Genomic DNA, 15,211 nt, shown 5'->3' on the forward strand with positions numbered 1-15,211 from the left:
TCCAATGTTAACTTTAAGTGACATAATGCTGTGTGTGTGTGTGTGTGTGGGGGGGGGGTCATATTATGATTACTTTGGGGGTCCCCAGTTCAAATATGATTATTATGGGGTTCTTCAATTCATTAATAAATATGTACAGGTTCACAAAGGTTCTCATTAATCTGTAGATTAACATTGGAGGATGAATTTTAATGATTCAAATGGCCCGGAAAGCTCCATTCTCTTGTAACTTAAAAAAAAAAAAAAAAAAGATTAACCCATTTAGGCCTGACGTCGAAATGTATAAAATGTCTTCAAAATTCTGACAGTTTTCTGAAATACCTATATGTTTCTGTATCAGTGGTGCTCAATATTTCATGTCAAGGACGCTATCATACAGTGCGTATGATAGCAGTAAACTAACATGACAAGTAAAAAGTAAGGCTAAAAGATGTTAAAAAGTGGTCGGTTTTGGACGAGCTGCTGTCAGACGTCACCGAACGCTCGCGCATGCGCTACACAGCTATGATTATTTCATAAATATGATTATTTTGGGGGTCCTCAGTTCAAATATGATTATTATGGCAGGTCCCCAGTTCAAATATGATTATTTTGGGGGTCCTCAGTTCAAATATGATTATTATGGCAGGTCCCCAGTTCAAATATGATTATTTTGGGGGTCCTCAGTTCAAATATGATTATTTTGGGGGTCCTCAGTTGAAATTAAATCACACTGTGGAGACTTTAGGACATTCTGCCCCCTGGTGGAGACTTTAAGACATTCTGCCCCCTATTGGAGACTTTAAGACATTCTGCCCCCTGGTGGTTGGACTCTAACACTTCACCCGACAGTGACGATCTTCTTTATTACATTTTAATTGTATTGAGTCTTAATTTAGTCGACTAAGACTAGACTAAGACTAAATAATGTACAAATGACTAAAATAGGACTACAATTAAATGTGTGTCCATTATACTTACTGCTCACACAGACGCACTGAGGAGGAGGAGGAGTATAACCAGAACCCAGCATAGAGAGGTCCAGTGGACCTGGTCTGGAAGGTGTACAGGTGTCTCAGTGAGTCAGAGCACACTGTGTAGAAGGACAGAGTCCCAGCGGGACGGTCCACATACACTGATACTCTGTTGGAGCCTTCAGAGGCTCTGAGAGAGAGGTCAGTCCTCTCACTCCACTGTCCGTTGTGGATGACACGGTAACTGGAACCAGTATCACCATCACAGTACAGACTCCAGGACTTATCATTCCATCCAAACAAACAGTCACCACCATCTCCTTTCCTGCTGATTGTTCCGTCAGCCACTGCTATATAAAGCCTTCCACTGCACTCTACCTCCCAGGAACAGCGTCCAGTCACACTCTGTGAACTCAGAACTTGTTCACGGTCATCAAACCTGTCTGGGTGATCAGGAGGACGCTGACCCCCTGACCTCTGTGACCCCCCTGTGACCTTCCTGTTGTCCTCAGACAGAGAGAGGTCACAGTGTGCTGTGTTTGAGTCCAGTGTGAGACGCTGGAAATCTGATGAGAAAACAACACAGTAAACATTAAATACATCATTCACTGACTGACACTAGCATGTACACACACACACACACACACACACACACACACACACACACACACACACACAGATCTACAAACTCACTGCAGTATTAATTTTGGCAACAGATTTAGTCCTATATTAGTCATTTCTACATTATTTAGTCTTAGTCTAGTCTTAGTCGACTAAATTAAGACTCGGTACAATTAAAATGTAATAAAGAAGATCGTCACTGTCAGAGTCCAACCACCAGGGGGCAGAATGTCTTAAAGTCTCCACCAGGGGGCAGAATGTCTCTGCACCCCTGGGCAGAGACATTCTGCAGTGTGATTTTATTTGAACTGGGGACCCCAGAAATAATCATATTTGAACTGAGGACCCCCAAAATAAGCATATTTGAACTGAGGACCCCCAAAATAATCATATACGTCCAGTTTGAACTGAGGACCCCCCCCAAAATAATCAACATTGACAAGCACTTGGAATTGTAGGCATTCCATTTAGTTTGAGGCATTGTGAGCTTGTAGATCTGCTATTTTCACAATACTTTCCACTTTCTTACAGTATTTGACATTTTTGGCCAATTTGGCCATCTGGGGACCCCCCACAATCATCTGGGGACGCCCCCCCCCCCCAATCACCTGTCTGTCTCTATGTGTCTGTCTTTCTGTGTACCTGTCTGTCTCTCTGTGTACCTGTCTGTCTCTCTGTGTTACTGTGTACCTGTCTGTCTCTATGTGTCTGTCTCTCTGTGTACCTGTCTGTCTCTATGTGTACCTGTCTGTCTCTGTGTACCTGTCTGTCTCTCTGTGTTACTGTGTACCTGTCTGTCTCTCTGTGTACCTGTCTGTCTCTCTGTGTTACTGTGTACCTGTCTGTCTCTCTGTGTACCTGTCTGTCTCTCTGTGTTACTGTGTACCTGTCTGTCTCTCTGTGTACCTGTCTGTCTCTCTGTGTTACTGTGTACCTGTCTGTCTCTCTGTGTACCTGTCTGTCTCTCTGTGTTACTGTGTACCTGTCTGTATCTCTGTGTACCTGTCTGTCTCTCTGTGTATGTGTCTGTCTCTCTGTGTACCTGTCTGTCTCTCTGTGTACCTGTCTGTCTCTCTGTGTATGTGTCTGTCTCTCTGTGTACCTGTCTGTCTCTCTGTGTACCTGTCTGTCTCTCTGTGTGTGTGTGTGTGTGTGTGTCTGTCTCTCTGTGTACCTGTCTGTCTCTCTGTGTATGTCTCTCTGTGTACCTGTCTGTCTCTCTGTGTACCTGTCTGTCTCTCTGTGTACCTGTCAGTCTCTCTGTGTACCTGTCTGTCTCTCTGTGTACCTGTCTGTCTCTCTGTGTACCTGTCAGTCTCTCTGTGTATGTGTCTGTCTCTCTGTGTATGTGTCTGTCTCTCTGTGTACCTGTCAGTCTCTCTGTGTATGTGTCGTCTAACACGCGGTAACAAACTATTTTCCCCCCAAAATAATCAAGTACAGCATAGAGCACAGTACACTACAATACAGTACAGAGCACAGTGCAGTACAGTAACTATAACAGTAAATGTATAGTTGCACCGCTCAGTTCACACAGGTGTGATTTATATTTCCAGTTGTCTTGTATGGTGTTAAATGGAGCGTGGAACCATGCCAATGATCGACACGGGAGATCACTTGTGACTTTCAAACCAAAACGAGATCCACCTGTGATCTGCACACATCACGGCTCTGCACCACCTTTCATGCATCGCACGTCAGAACTGAACTTATGCCAATATAGACGAAATACATGTTGTTTACGACCAGGTTAGTGAATGAGGCCCATTGTTTCTGTCAGACCACATGACCTCATCTTGATGTGTTAAGGACCAGGCCAAGAGCAGAGAGTAGAGAGCACAAGAGTTTTCAGGACGACATCAACCAAGTATACAACAGCATATAAAATGTTAATGTAGACACAGATACTCACGTTTTGAAATGAGTGTAGAATTAAACCTATCTTCTCCTCCATGTTTGACTCTGTAGGAAGTAGAACAACAATGCATCAATGTCTAACACGTCTCCACTAGCTGACACTACAGTGTTTCACTCTGTAGGAAGTAGAACAACAATGCATCAATGTCTGACTGTCTAACACAACGTCTCCACTAGCTGACACTACAGTGTTTCACTCTGTAGGAAGTAGAACAACAATGCATCAATGTCTAACTGTCTAACACAACGTCTCCACTAGCTGACACTACAGTGTTTCACTCTGTAGGAAGTAGAACAACAATGCATCAATGTCTAACTGTCTAACACAACGTCTCCACTAGCTGACACTACAGTGTTTCACTCTGTAGGAAGTAGAACAACAATGCATCAATGTCTGACTGTCTAGCACAACGTCTCCACTAGCTGACACTACAGTGTTTCACTCTGTAGGAAGTAGAACAACAATGCATCAATGTCTGACTGTCTAACACAACGTCTCCACTAGCTGACACTACAGTGTTTCACTCTGTAGGAAGTAGAACAACAATGCATCAATGTCTGACTGTCTAACACAACGTCTCCACTAGCTGACACTACAGTGTTTCTCCTGTCATTATCTTGGCCCTGCAGCTCATCCAGACATAGTCACTGCTGCCCAGTTTGGATCTCATCACCTCCTCAGACTCCACCTTAACCCCTATAGCACTCCACTGTCCTTTTATACCTTCGTGATGCACATATATTGTTGTTTAGACAGATGTTCATTGTTTACATCTGCTATCCTAGAGTTTCTTTGAGGCACTGCATTGTGTTGTTGTTCTTCTCATGATTTGTGACTTTGGGCTGTATCGTATCCCATGCCTTACCCGCAAGCATTAAACACTTTACGTGAATTACTCATTTAGGAGCTTCCACTATGCGTAAACGTTATCTTGCGGCCACACAACCCACTATACATGTTTGCGGCTGGAGGTGTGTCTGTACGCGTGTTGATGCGCTTTCCCTATATTTGCTATCTCATGCACACAGGTTTAGGACAACGGAAATCGTGTCTTCAAACCACCCGTAATGTGAACACACACAACAACCCTCTGTATCTAATTTAAATGTATTCCAAGGCAGCACGCGTTGCTCTTCCATACGGTTCACTCCAGGTATAATGGATTATGGTACCTGGCACTGATTGGTTTAAGTTGCGTAACGCCCAAACCACACCTATGCATAATGTAACGGGTAGCGGAGGTGTTTTAAGGATTTAGACTGTGGCATAAGATAGCTAATTTAATGGGGGAACGCCTCTTACACAATGCTAAACCCCCAAATTATGGAGAAAATGCCCCTGACACAAGATAGGGCCCTTTGTGTCAGAGATACACTGTTAAGGGAAACACTGCACTGTCCAACATGGACACAGCCCAAGTCTACTCACTGTCCAACATGGACACAGCCCAAGTCTACTCACTGTCCAACATGGACACAGCCCAAGTCTACTCACTGTCCAACATGGACACAGCCCAAGTCTACTCACTGTCCAACATGGACACAGCCCAAGTCTACTCACTGTCCAACATGGACACAGCCCAAGTCTACTCACTGTCCAACACGGACACAGCCCAAGTCTACTCACTGTCCAACACGGACACAGCCCAAGTCTACTCACTGTCCAACATGGACACAGCCCAAGTCTACTCACTGTCCAACATGGACACAGCCCAAGTCTACTCACTGTCCAACATGGACACAGCCCAAGTCTACTCACTGTCCAACATGGACACAGCCCAAGTCTACTCACTGTCCAACATGGACACAGCCCAAGTCTACTCACTGTCCAACATGGACACAGCCCAAGTCTACTCACTGTCCAACATGGACACAGCCCAAGTCTACTCACTTGCAGTTCTCCAGAACTGAATCATTCACCACGTTGAGGCTGAGGTCCAACTCTCTTAGGGAGGGATTAGAGCTTACAGCTGAGGCCAGAGCTTCACAGCATCTCTCTGACAGGCCGCAGTGAGCCAGTCTGAAACACCAGATTAAAACATACATAAATAAATTAATGAATTCATTAATAAATGTTTAATTCGCCATTTTTAAATAATTATAAAATATCGGATTTGTCGTGGACATATTATTAAGAAACTTGATAACTGTGGCGTAGCTACAGAGGGTTGCAAGACAAAAATAGCAGATCTACAAACTCCTCAACGCGTTGTGAGAAACTCTGTTATATGATGAAGTAGCCGATACCTTCGCCTTAAAGAGATTTTACACTTTGAAACATGCTTGGGGTAATTTTAACGTCTACTCAGACACATAGGCTTGGGTTACCATGATATCAAGCTTATTAATACATTCTCACCACAGCATTCATATTATATTCACATAATACAGTACATAATAAAACAGAAGTGATCATAATAAAAGTGGTAAATGTATCTTACTTTAGAACTTCCAGTCTACAGTGTGGGCTCTTCAGTGAAGCACAGAGCAGCTCCTCTAGTCCTGAGTCCTGCAGGTCGTTTTCACTGAGGTCCAGTTCTCTCAAATGGGAAGGATTAGAGCTGAGAGCTGAAGACACAGCTTCAACACCTGTCTTACTGAGTTTACAGCCAACAAGTCTGTAAATGCAGATTAAATAAGAGATTATCAATACAAAATGAATGATACCTATAGTTCACTGTCATGGAAGTTAACTGGAACAAATCTAGTTATCTAGTATTTAGAGTGTGGAATAGACAACACCATGACAGCACAGAATAACAGGAAGATAACAATTTAGATATCAAAGACTATGAAGACTGAATGTTAGTTTGATTTCCCCCAATATTATGAAAAAGAAGATCATAACCGCTCAGATGTTATTTTTTTTAGCGGCCAACTAAGAACAAGTGACGGGTTGGAACAAGCATTTAAGGCGAGACATGGCAAGTGAAATCATGATTTTTCAATTTTTCAATTTTGTGCTATTTTGCTTCCTAAACATGTTTTCTTTCAAACTAAAGCAAAATAAACAGTCAAAATACAGATTTAGATGTTTATTTTAGTAGTTTATTTTAGCCAATGACAGCTTGTTTTGCTGGGTGAAAATCAACCCTCTCTATTTTCATGATTGGTTGTTGGTACAAAGGAAGTGACCATATTTGGATCCAACCACAGTCAGCTCGAGGTCCAGACCTTTCTAATGATATATGGCACAATACGTTGTTGCCAATTAAGGTTTGGATGAGATATTTTGTCTCAAAATAGTGGCTTCAAATAAAAGTTAAAACGTTTTGTAATTTTACAATACAAATCTTTAAAGGCCGTTTTCTCAAAATTAGTTTTCCTCATACTTGGGGCAAAGAATCTCCACTTCAGTTGCACTCACATACACCAAACTTTCCAGTCTTATTCATAACTATATTCTGCAGGAATTTACAGAAGGGTTTGTTGATTTATCATTCACAGCCTGATTTACATCACATTTTATTACTAAAATATGGCAAAAATGTGGGTTTTTTATGCCTGTTGACACTATTTTCAGATTTGTGTGAGTGATAATTAGAGATATCGAAAATCCCCTAATTGTCTTTGTCTCTAATATGTCAACAAAATGAAACCATACTTTTGAACCTGGCTTTATCTGATCTTCAGATTTATCGTCCCGGAATGTATGCAAATTAGCACATATAATGCCTAATTTGCATATTTAAACATATCATTTCAGAAAACTTGTAATACAAAAGATCTTAGTCTTAAAGTTTCATTGTGATAGCTATTGGTTAACTTTTTTTCCCTATTCGCCTACCATGTCTCACCATCAAGCTTATTTTGACCTGAGATCAGATTTTTCAAAAATAGCAGACCTACAAGCTCGTAGCGCGACACTCGGTGGCGCGCTGTGAGCTTGTAGATCTGCTATTTTTCAATAGCTAAAGCATAACATAATGCTAACAGCAAAAAGGGTTCCCGACCAAAATGGGTTAATACATTCTCACCACAGCATTCATATTATATTCACATAATACAGTACATAATAAAACAGAAGTGATCATAATAAAAGTGGTAAATGTATCTTACTTTAGAACTTCCAGTCTACAGTGTGGGCTCTTCAGTGAAGCACAGAGCAGCTCCACTAGTCCTGAGTCCTGCAGGTCGTTTTCACTGAGGTCCAGTTCTCTCAAATGGGAAGGATTAGAGCTGAGAGCTGAAGACACAGCTTCAACACCTGTCTTACTGAGTTTACAGCCAACAAGTCTGTAAATGCAGATTCAATAAGAGATTATCAATACAAATGATACCTAGTTCACTGTCATGGAAGTTAACTAAAACATCTCCTATAGTTATCCAGACATAAACAGTATTGTGGAATAGACCAGGGGTTCTCAACCTTTTGGGCCGGGGACCCCAGGGATGCTTTGGCCATGTCTCGCGACCCACCGCGGCTGTACGGCTGAGAAAGATTTGTTAAATTGTGTCGGATAAGGACTTATTGGAGGGTTTAACGTTAGATATTAAGGCCTGTTTAGAGTGTGTCTTAGCGGGGTTTTCTCCTGGAAGGCTCTATGGAAACACTCACTCTTGAACGAAGTTGATCGTGAGAAAGTGACGTTCACACACGACAGAAATGAACGCGTTCACAATGACGTTGATCAAACAGAAATACAGTATGTTCACGTTCACCCAAAATATGAACGTGTTTGTGAACGATCGTTCATTGAACGCGTTTAGGGACAACACTGAAGTCAGCATGTTTTCCCAATGCAATCTTACGGAAGCAGTACTGACTGCGCATGCAGACAGGGTTGACATTGAAGCAGTACGGACTGTGCATGCAGACAGGGTTGACATTTAAGCAGTACTGACTGCGCATGCAGACAGGGTTGACATTGAAGAAGTACTGACTGCGCATGCAGACAGGGTTGACATTGAAGCAGTACTGTTCATGCAGACAGGGTTGACATTGAAGCAGTCCTGTGCATGCAGACAGGGTTGACATTGAAGCAGTCCTGTGCATGCAGACAGGGTTGACATTTCTGTTTAAATTGAGGCGGACGGAAGGCAGACTTTCACTTCTGGTTCATTTCTGGTTTTATCTGTTGCCTAGCAACCTAGCATCATTCATACAGTATGTTGATGAAGAGCGCCATCTATACTAATCCACTGAAAAGACCATAGGACACAATACTGCGTGCTTGGCAGTCAAGCGATGGATTCGATGCGACGTAACATGACGTGATTGGCAGTCAAGTCAATGTGTTAACTACTAACCGAGCCTTTCTGCAGTTCCTCACAGCTGGGACCAGTCTCCTTCGCCCCTCCTCTGATGCGTTGTATTTGTTCAGGTCCAACTCTTCCAGAACCTCCTCTGACATCTGCAGCATGACGGCCAGAGCTGAACACTGGGTCTCAGACAGTTTCTCTGTTCTGTTCTCTGACTTCAGGAACTGTTGGATCTCCTGATGTAATGAGTGGTCGTTCATCTCCATCAGACAGTGGAAGATGTTGATACATCTGTCAGGAGAGGTATCACCTTTAGTTAACATCTTCTTTAGGTTCTGGATGGCTTTCTGGATCTCCTTGGGACTGTTCTCTGTGTGACCCAGCAGGTCTCCTAATAGACTCTGGTTGGACTGCAGTGAGAGGCCATGAAGGAAGCGGACTAAGAGGTCCAGGTGGCCATTTTTACTCTCCAGGGATTTTTTAACGGCAGCTTTCAGGAAGCCTGAGAGGGAGAAGTGTTCGTCGAAGTTCAGAACTGAAGGTTGTAAGGCGTAGCGTTTGCGTTTGTTTTTATCTCCCACGGAAGCTAACGGGAGGCGGAAGCCCAGGAATGTGTTCAGGACCTCCATGTCCCATGTGTGAAAACAGTGGAACAGGTAGACTGCAGCCAGAAACTCCTGGATGACCAGATGAACAAAGCTGTAGACCGTTTTCTGGAACAGCACGCTCTCTGTTTTGAAGATCTGTGTGCACACTCCTGAGTACAGCGCGGCGTCTTTCACATCAAGACCACACTCTTCCAGGTCTTCTTGGTCGAACACGATGCTACTTTTCTTCAGGTGTTGAAACGCCAGCTTGCCCAGCTTCAGAAGAACATCCCTGTCAGTCTTAGTGAGCTGCTGTTGATTCTCTCTTTTTTTTGTTTCTTTTCTTTTTTCCCCCTCATGAGTCTCGTCATACTTCTGCTTCTTCGTGTTTGTCTGAACCAACAGGAAGTGGCAGCACATCTCAGTCAGGGTCTTGGGCAGCTGTCCTATCGTGGTGTGTGTCCTCAACATGTCCAACAGAACGGTAGCAATGATCCAACAGAAGAGTGGGATGTAACACATAATGTGGAGGCTCCTCCATGTCTTCAAGTGTGAGAGGACTCTGTCGGCCAGCTTCTCTTCACTGAATCTCTTCCTGAAGTACTTCTCCTTCTGGGGGTCTGTGAACCCTCGCACTTCTGTCACCATGTCAACACATGCAGGAGGGATCCGATTGGCTGCTGCGGGTCTGGTGGTTATCCAGAGGAGGGCCTTGGGGAGCAGATCCCTCTTGATGAGGTTTGTCAACAGAGCATCCACCGATGATGTCACTGTGACATCAGAGATGATTTCATTTGTGTCGAAGTGCAACGGAGACCTGCTTTCATCGAGGCCATCGAAGATGAAGCAAACTTTCCAGGCAGCGAGCTGCTCTGCTGTGACCTTCTTTAACGTTGGGTGGAAATCATGGATCAGGTTCAGAAGACTGTACCGCTTATCTCTGACCAAGTTCAGCTCCCGGAATGAAAAGGGAACCAGGAGATCTATATCTTGATTCTCCAAACCTCTTGCCCAGTCCAGAGCAAACTTGCGCGCAGAGAAAGTTTTTCCGATGCCAGCGATGCCATTGGTCAGAACTGTTTGGCTGGGTTTCTCTCTGCCAGGGAGGATGATCTTAAAGACTTTACAGCAGTTGATTGCATCGTCATGGAAGGTCTTCATGTTGGAAGTTCTCTCAAGCTGTATCACCTCATGTTGGCTATTAACCCCTTCACTCTGTCCCGCTGAGATGTAGAGCTCTGAGTAGGTGCTGGTGACGGAGTCTCCAGACTCTTCCGTCATGTGGTTTTTCACTCCACCAAGACTGTCCAAACTGACCTTCAAACTGACCTTATAATCGTTCAAATCAACCTGCAGACGGACATCTGAAATGAGAAGAACATGTATGTTTTATTATAAATATACACCTTTACGGCACAATTTGTTAAGAAATACAGCCAAAAATAACAACACAATAGGCTACCAGTTGACTTTTTCCCAGAGTTTAAAGTTGTTTAGCTTCATTATTTGCACTTCAATATAATTGTTGATACAGACAATAGTTAGAACATCCAATGTATTAGCATATTTTACCTTGTCCAGGTGTGGTTTGACTGGGTGTCTTCAGTCCAGGTGTGGTTTGACTGGGTGTCTTCAGTCCAGGTGTGGTTTGACTGGGTGTCTTCAGTCCAGGTGTGGTTTGACTGGGTGTCTTCAGTCCAGGTGTGGTTTGACTGGGTGTCTTCAGTCCAGGTGTGGTTTGACTGGGCCTGGCTGTAAACAAGTTCTTGAGCTTAGTCCAGTTACCCTGGGTAAACATAGTACCTTTCCTTTCCTTTTTGGGTGTCTTCAGTCCAGGTGTGGTTTGACTGGGTGTCTTCAGTCCAGGTGTGGTTTGACTGGGTGTCTTCAGTCCAGGGTTCTGCTCAGTCACAACGCTGTGGACATGAACACAATATTTATTATATGTACCTACATGTTAACCTGACGCTGCCAGATGAGGGCGGTATTGGGGAAACATATTCCCCAACACAACACTCATCTGGGATCTCTGACGGAGTTGAGCAGAGTCAGATCTGCTTCGTACCGAACCAATCAGCGTGAGCTAAGGGCGGGATATGTGCGAAACCGGATGTGAAGCTATATAGACACGTCAATATGATTGGTTGTGTTTGCACGCCCACACGGTGATAGACAGACGCTCCCATCCAATCATCTACCATGTATCTTGAAAAAAAGGAACAGCCCCGTCATCAAATTTGCTTCCGCGATCCCAGATCCCAATAAGCTGTGAAACAAATTTGTGTAGCAAGCTTCTTGGATCTGGCAGCGTCAGGTTACCTACATGTAGCCCAGTGGCAAATATGCCTGCAGTTCTATGTAAATCCACGAGGTGGCACTGTTACTTTAAGAGTGCCATTTTCTGGGGGTCAAGGGTTACACTGTGTTTGTGGGGTTTCTTTAACCCTCTAACACCCGCATTAATTTCTACTTGCAAAAAATAGATTTCAACCTTACTACTACTTTGTACTACTAGCACTGACACTAAAAAAGATGTTAAAAAAAATAAAGTTTGATGAAAAATTTATAATAATTATATAATAATATAATAAATTAATAATTTACATTTGGGGGATATCTTTCACAATAATGAATAAAACATGTTCTAGACATTCTAATGATCACAAAAAAACATATATTACAATTATTTTACCTACTTTTATTAGGGTAAAGGTCAAAAGTTTTAGGTTAAAAAATGTTCAGAACCAAACCAAAAAGAGTCCAAACATTTTTTTTGTGTGTGAATTTCAGCCTCTGTGGGGGGTATTTATATGCAAATAACATGACTAATGGCATTGAATTGGCATTGCAATGAACATCACTGATGACATTTAGGTGAAAAAAGAACAGAAAAAAATAATAATAATTTAGTAATTAATTAAAATAAAATTGTAGCTAAAAAGCAACTCTGGGTGCTAGAGGGTTAAAGAGATCTTGATGGTAAAAATGCTTTACTTTCATTGTAGATTTTCAGATACACATATAAGCACATTGTTGATGCAGTATATATTCTTTCATGAGTTTATGTCAAGATGATTAAGAATACATGTTGATGGTTGCAGATTGTAAACAAGAAGCTGTGAATAGAATACATGTTGATGGTTGCAGATTGTAAACAAGAAGCTGTGAATAGAATACATGTTGATGGTTGCAGATTGTAAACAAGAAGCTGTGAATAGTCGTGCTTAAAACTTGGCTGTGTTTCTTTGTACGTCCTGCTTCTTTGTGTTGTTGTGTCAACATCTCATGCATCATTTATTTTATTATGATGTAAGGAAATTGCAAGTTTGTTGATAATGTTGCTAATGTGTTTCTCAGTGGAAAGGGAAGCTTTTGAGTTTAATGTATATATATTTTTTATCGTAAGGGATATCTTTCCTCTTTGTTTGTTTTCCCTAGAAAGAGCCTCTACCGTATGTTGTGGGTTTTGAATGATTGATCTACACACATTCATAAAGTGTAGTGCATAGTGTATGCAGATTATACTGCCAATTATCCTGTGTGTGTGTGTGTGTGTGTGTGTGTGTGTGTGTGTGTGTGTGTGTGTGTGTGTGTGTGTGTGTGTGTGTGTGTGTGTCTGTCTCATATCTTCACTATATATATATATTCATAATAACTAGGCTATGTAAGTTTGGCCACCGTGCTAATTTGATGGTTAGTGGGGTGAGACACATTGTCTAGTCAGAGGGGCTGGTCTGAGAATCTTCCTTCACCTCAGAGGATCTCAGCCCAGTACCCTGTAAAGAAAGCCATTGTCCTTCTGAAGCTTGTGGTGTTGGAGAGGTGTTGAGACAACATTATATAGTCTATTCTCTGCTGTGTTGGAGAGGTGTTGGGACAACATTACTATATTCTATTCTCTGCTGTGTTGGAGAGGTGTTGAGACAACATTATATAGTCTATTCTCTGCTGTGTTGAGACAACATTACTATAGTCTATTCTCTGCTGTGTTGAGACAACATTACTATAGTCTATTCTCTGCTGTGTTGAGACAACATTACTATAGTCTATTCTCTGCTGTGTTGGAGAGGTGTTGAGACAACATTACTATAGTCTATTCTCTGCTGTGTTGAGACAACATTACTATAGAGCGCAGCAGTCCCGCCCCCTTTCAGAAAAGCGAGTGGCCCAGGAAATGAAACTCCAATGCATTTTTCCATCGGCACTTCGAATATAATTTATTTAAAGACGGTTACGCCGCGGACAAAGCCAATTCGGATCATGACAAATCATGACAATGAACACAATGTTTTGGGACGATCAAATAATTTATAAGACGAAAAACAAAACAAATAGTGTTGTCTCCTGCCTTTATTTTCTTCTTTCTAATGATTTGATCGTCCCAAAACATTGTGTTCATTGTCATGATTTGTCATGATCCGAATTGGCTTTGTCCGCGGCGTAACCGTCTTTAAATAAATTATATTCGAAGTGCCGATGGAAAAATGCATTGGGGTTTCATTTCCTGGGCCACTCGCTTTTCTGAAAGGGGGCGGGACTGCTGCGCTCTATAGTCTGTTCTCTTATCGTCATACATCATCTTACATCGTGCACATTCCGTGCTCAACCAATCAAATCATAACAAATGTCATTCCTGCCAATCAAAATTTGAGTCCTCACTTTTGTCCTTCAATGTTTGTGTTTACACAAACACTCAAAGATGGACATAAAAAAGTGATGGGGACAAGCATGAATATTATATCCATCAGAGGGCGTCTTTTAAAGTCTTTTAATGTTTTCTATAGGTGATATTATTGTTAATTTTAATGTTCTGTGTTTTAAAGCTGATGTTTATGTTGTTGGTGTAGGCCTATTCACAGTTCACACTCACTTGCACACACACACACACACACACACACACACACACACACACACACACACTCAACCCCTCTCACACTGACGTAAGCACACACTACCTCCTGCAAACATGTACGCGTGCGGGACCACGCACGCACGTGTCGTGGAAATTTAGGGATAAACATTGTAATAATACTCCAAGTTACAGGCTGTTTTCTGTCCGGCTGTTTGTTTATGATGCCACCGCCCCATTTGGTGAATGCCTTGAGGCTATCTATATGTTGGGGGTTGTCTGTGTGAGAGCAAGCTATATAGGCTGTTGTTTCTTGTCATTCTGGGAGCCAGACTGGGTTTTCCATGCATGAACATGTCATGTAAGTCTTGTCTCCTTACTCGAGTAAAATCCTTATACTCTAGGACTCTGATATCTTGTGTTGCCTCATTATTCATTGTTTATGAATTGTCTTTTGAGTATGTGTCCCACAGACTGCCTTTACACACGCACGCACGCACGCGCACACACACACACACACACACACACACACACACACACACACACAAGACATCTTTGTATTGGTGAGTAGGTGAAACGTTTTCGCTACAGAGGGGAGGCTGGTCTGCATTTCATGGGAGAGCAGGAAGAGAACAGTCCCATAGCCTAAATGCAGGAAGAGAACAGTCCCATAGCCTGAATGCATGAAGAGAACAGTCCCATAGCCTGAATGCATGAAGAGAACAGTCCCATAGCCTGAATGCAGGAAGAGAACAGTCCCATAGCCTAAATGCAGGAAGAGAACAGTCCCATAGCCTAAATGCAGGAAGAGAACAGTCCCATAGCCTGAATGCAGGAAGAGAACAGTCCCATAGCCTAAATGCAGGAAGAGAACAGTCCCATAGCCTAAATGCAGGAAGAGAACAGTCCCATAGCCTGAATGCAGGAAGAGAACAGTCCCATAGCCTAAATACAGGAAGAGAACAGTCCCATAGCCTAAATGCAGGAAGAGAACAGTCACATAGCCTAAATGCAGGAAGAGAACAGTCCCATAGCCTAAATGCAGGAAGAGAACAGTCCCATAGCCTAAATGCAGGAAGAGA

General features: G+C 42.6%; 1 protein-coding gene across 1 annotated transcript in view; it reads right to left on the reverse strand.

Annotated features, from left to right (window-relative positions):
* LOC308324390 (NACHT, LRR and PYD domains-containing protein 1b allele 3-like) overlaps positions 1-15,211 on the reverse strand; it is a gene marked incomplete at both ends in the record, with an annotated part of 32,649 nt that overhangs the window by 7,958 nt on the left and 9,480 nt on the right. The window contains 9 exons of the mRNA XM_080776434.1: positions 961-1,197; positions 1,393-1,519; positions 3,487-3,536; positions 5,383-5,511; positions 5,739-5,761; positions 6,004-6,057; positions 7,559-7,727; positions 8,742-10,644; positions 10,853-11,196. Of these exons, the coding sequence (XP_080632560.1) occupies positions 961-1,197; positions 1,393-1,519; positions 3,487-3,536; positions 5,383-5,511; positions 5,739-5,761; positions 6,004-6,057; positions 7,559-7,727; positions 8,742-10,644; positions 10,853-11,196 (3,036 nt within the window). The remainder of the gene's footprint in view (positions 1-960; positions 1,198-1,392; positions 1,520-3,486; positions 3,537-5,382; positions 5,512-5,738; positions 5,762-6,003; positions 6,058-7,558; positions 7,728-8,741; positions 10,645-10,852; positions 11,197-15,211) is intronic.

Source organism: Protomyctophum bolini (genome assembly GCF_963924005.1).
Source record: "Protomyctophum bolini genome assembly, chromosome: 11".
Classification (NCBI taxonomy): Eukaryota; Metazoa; Chordata; class Actinopteri; order Myctophiformes; family Myctophidae; genus Protomyctophum; species Protomyctophum bolini.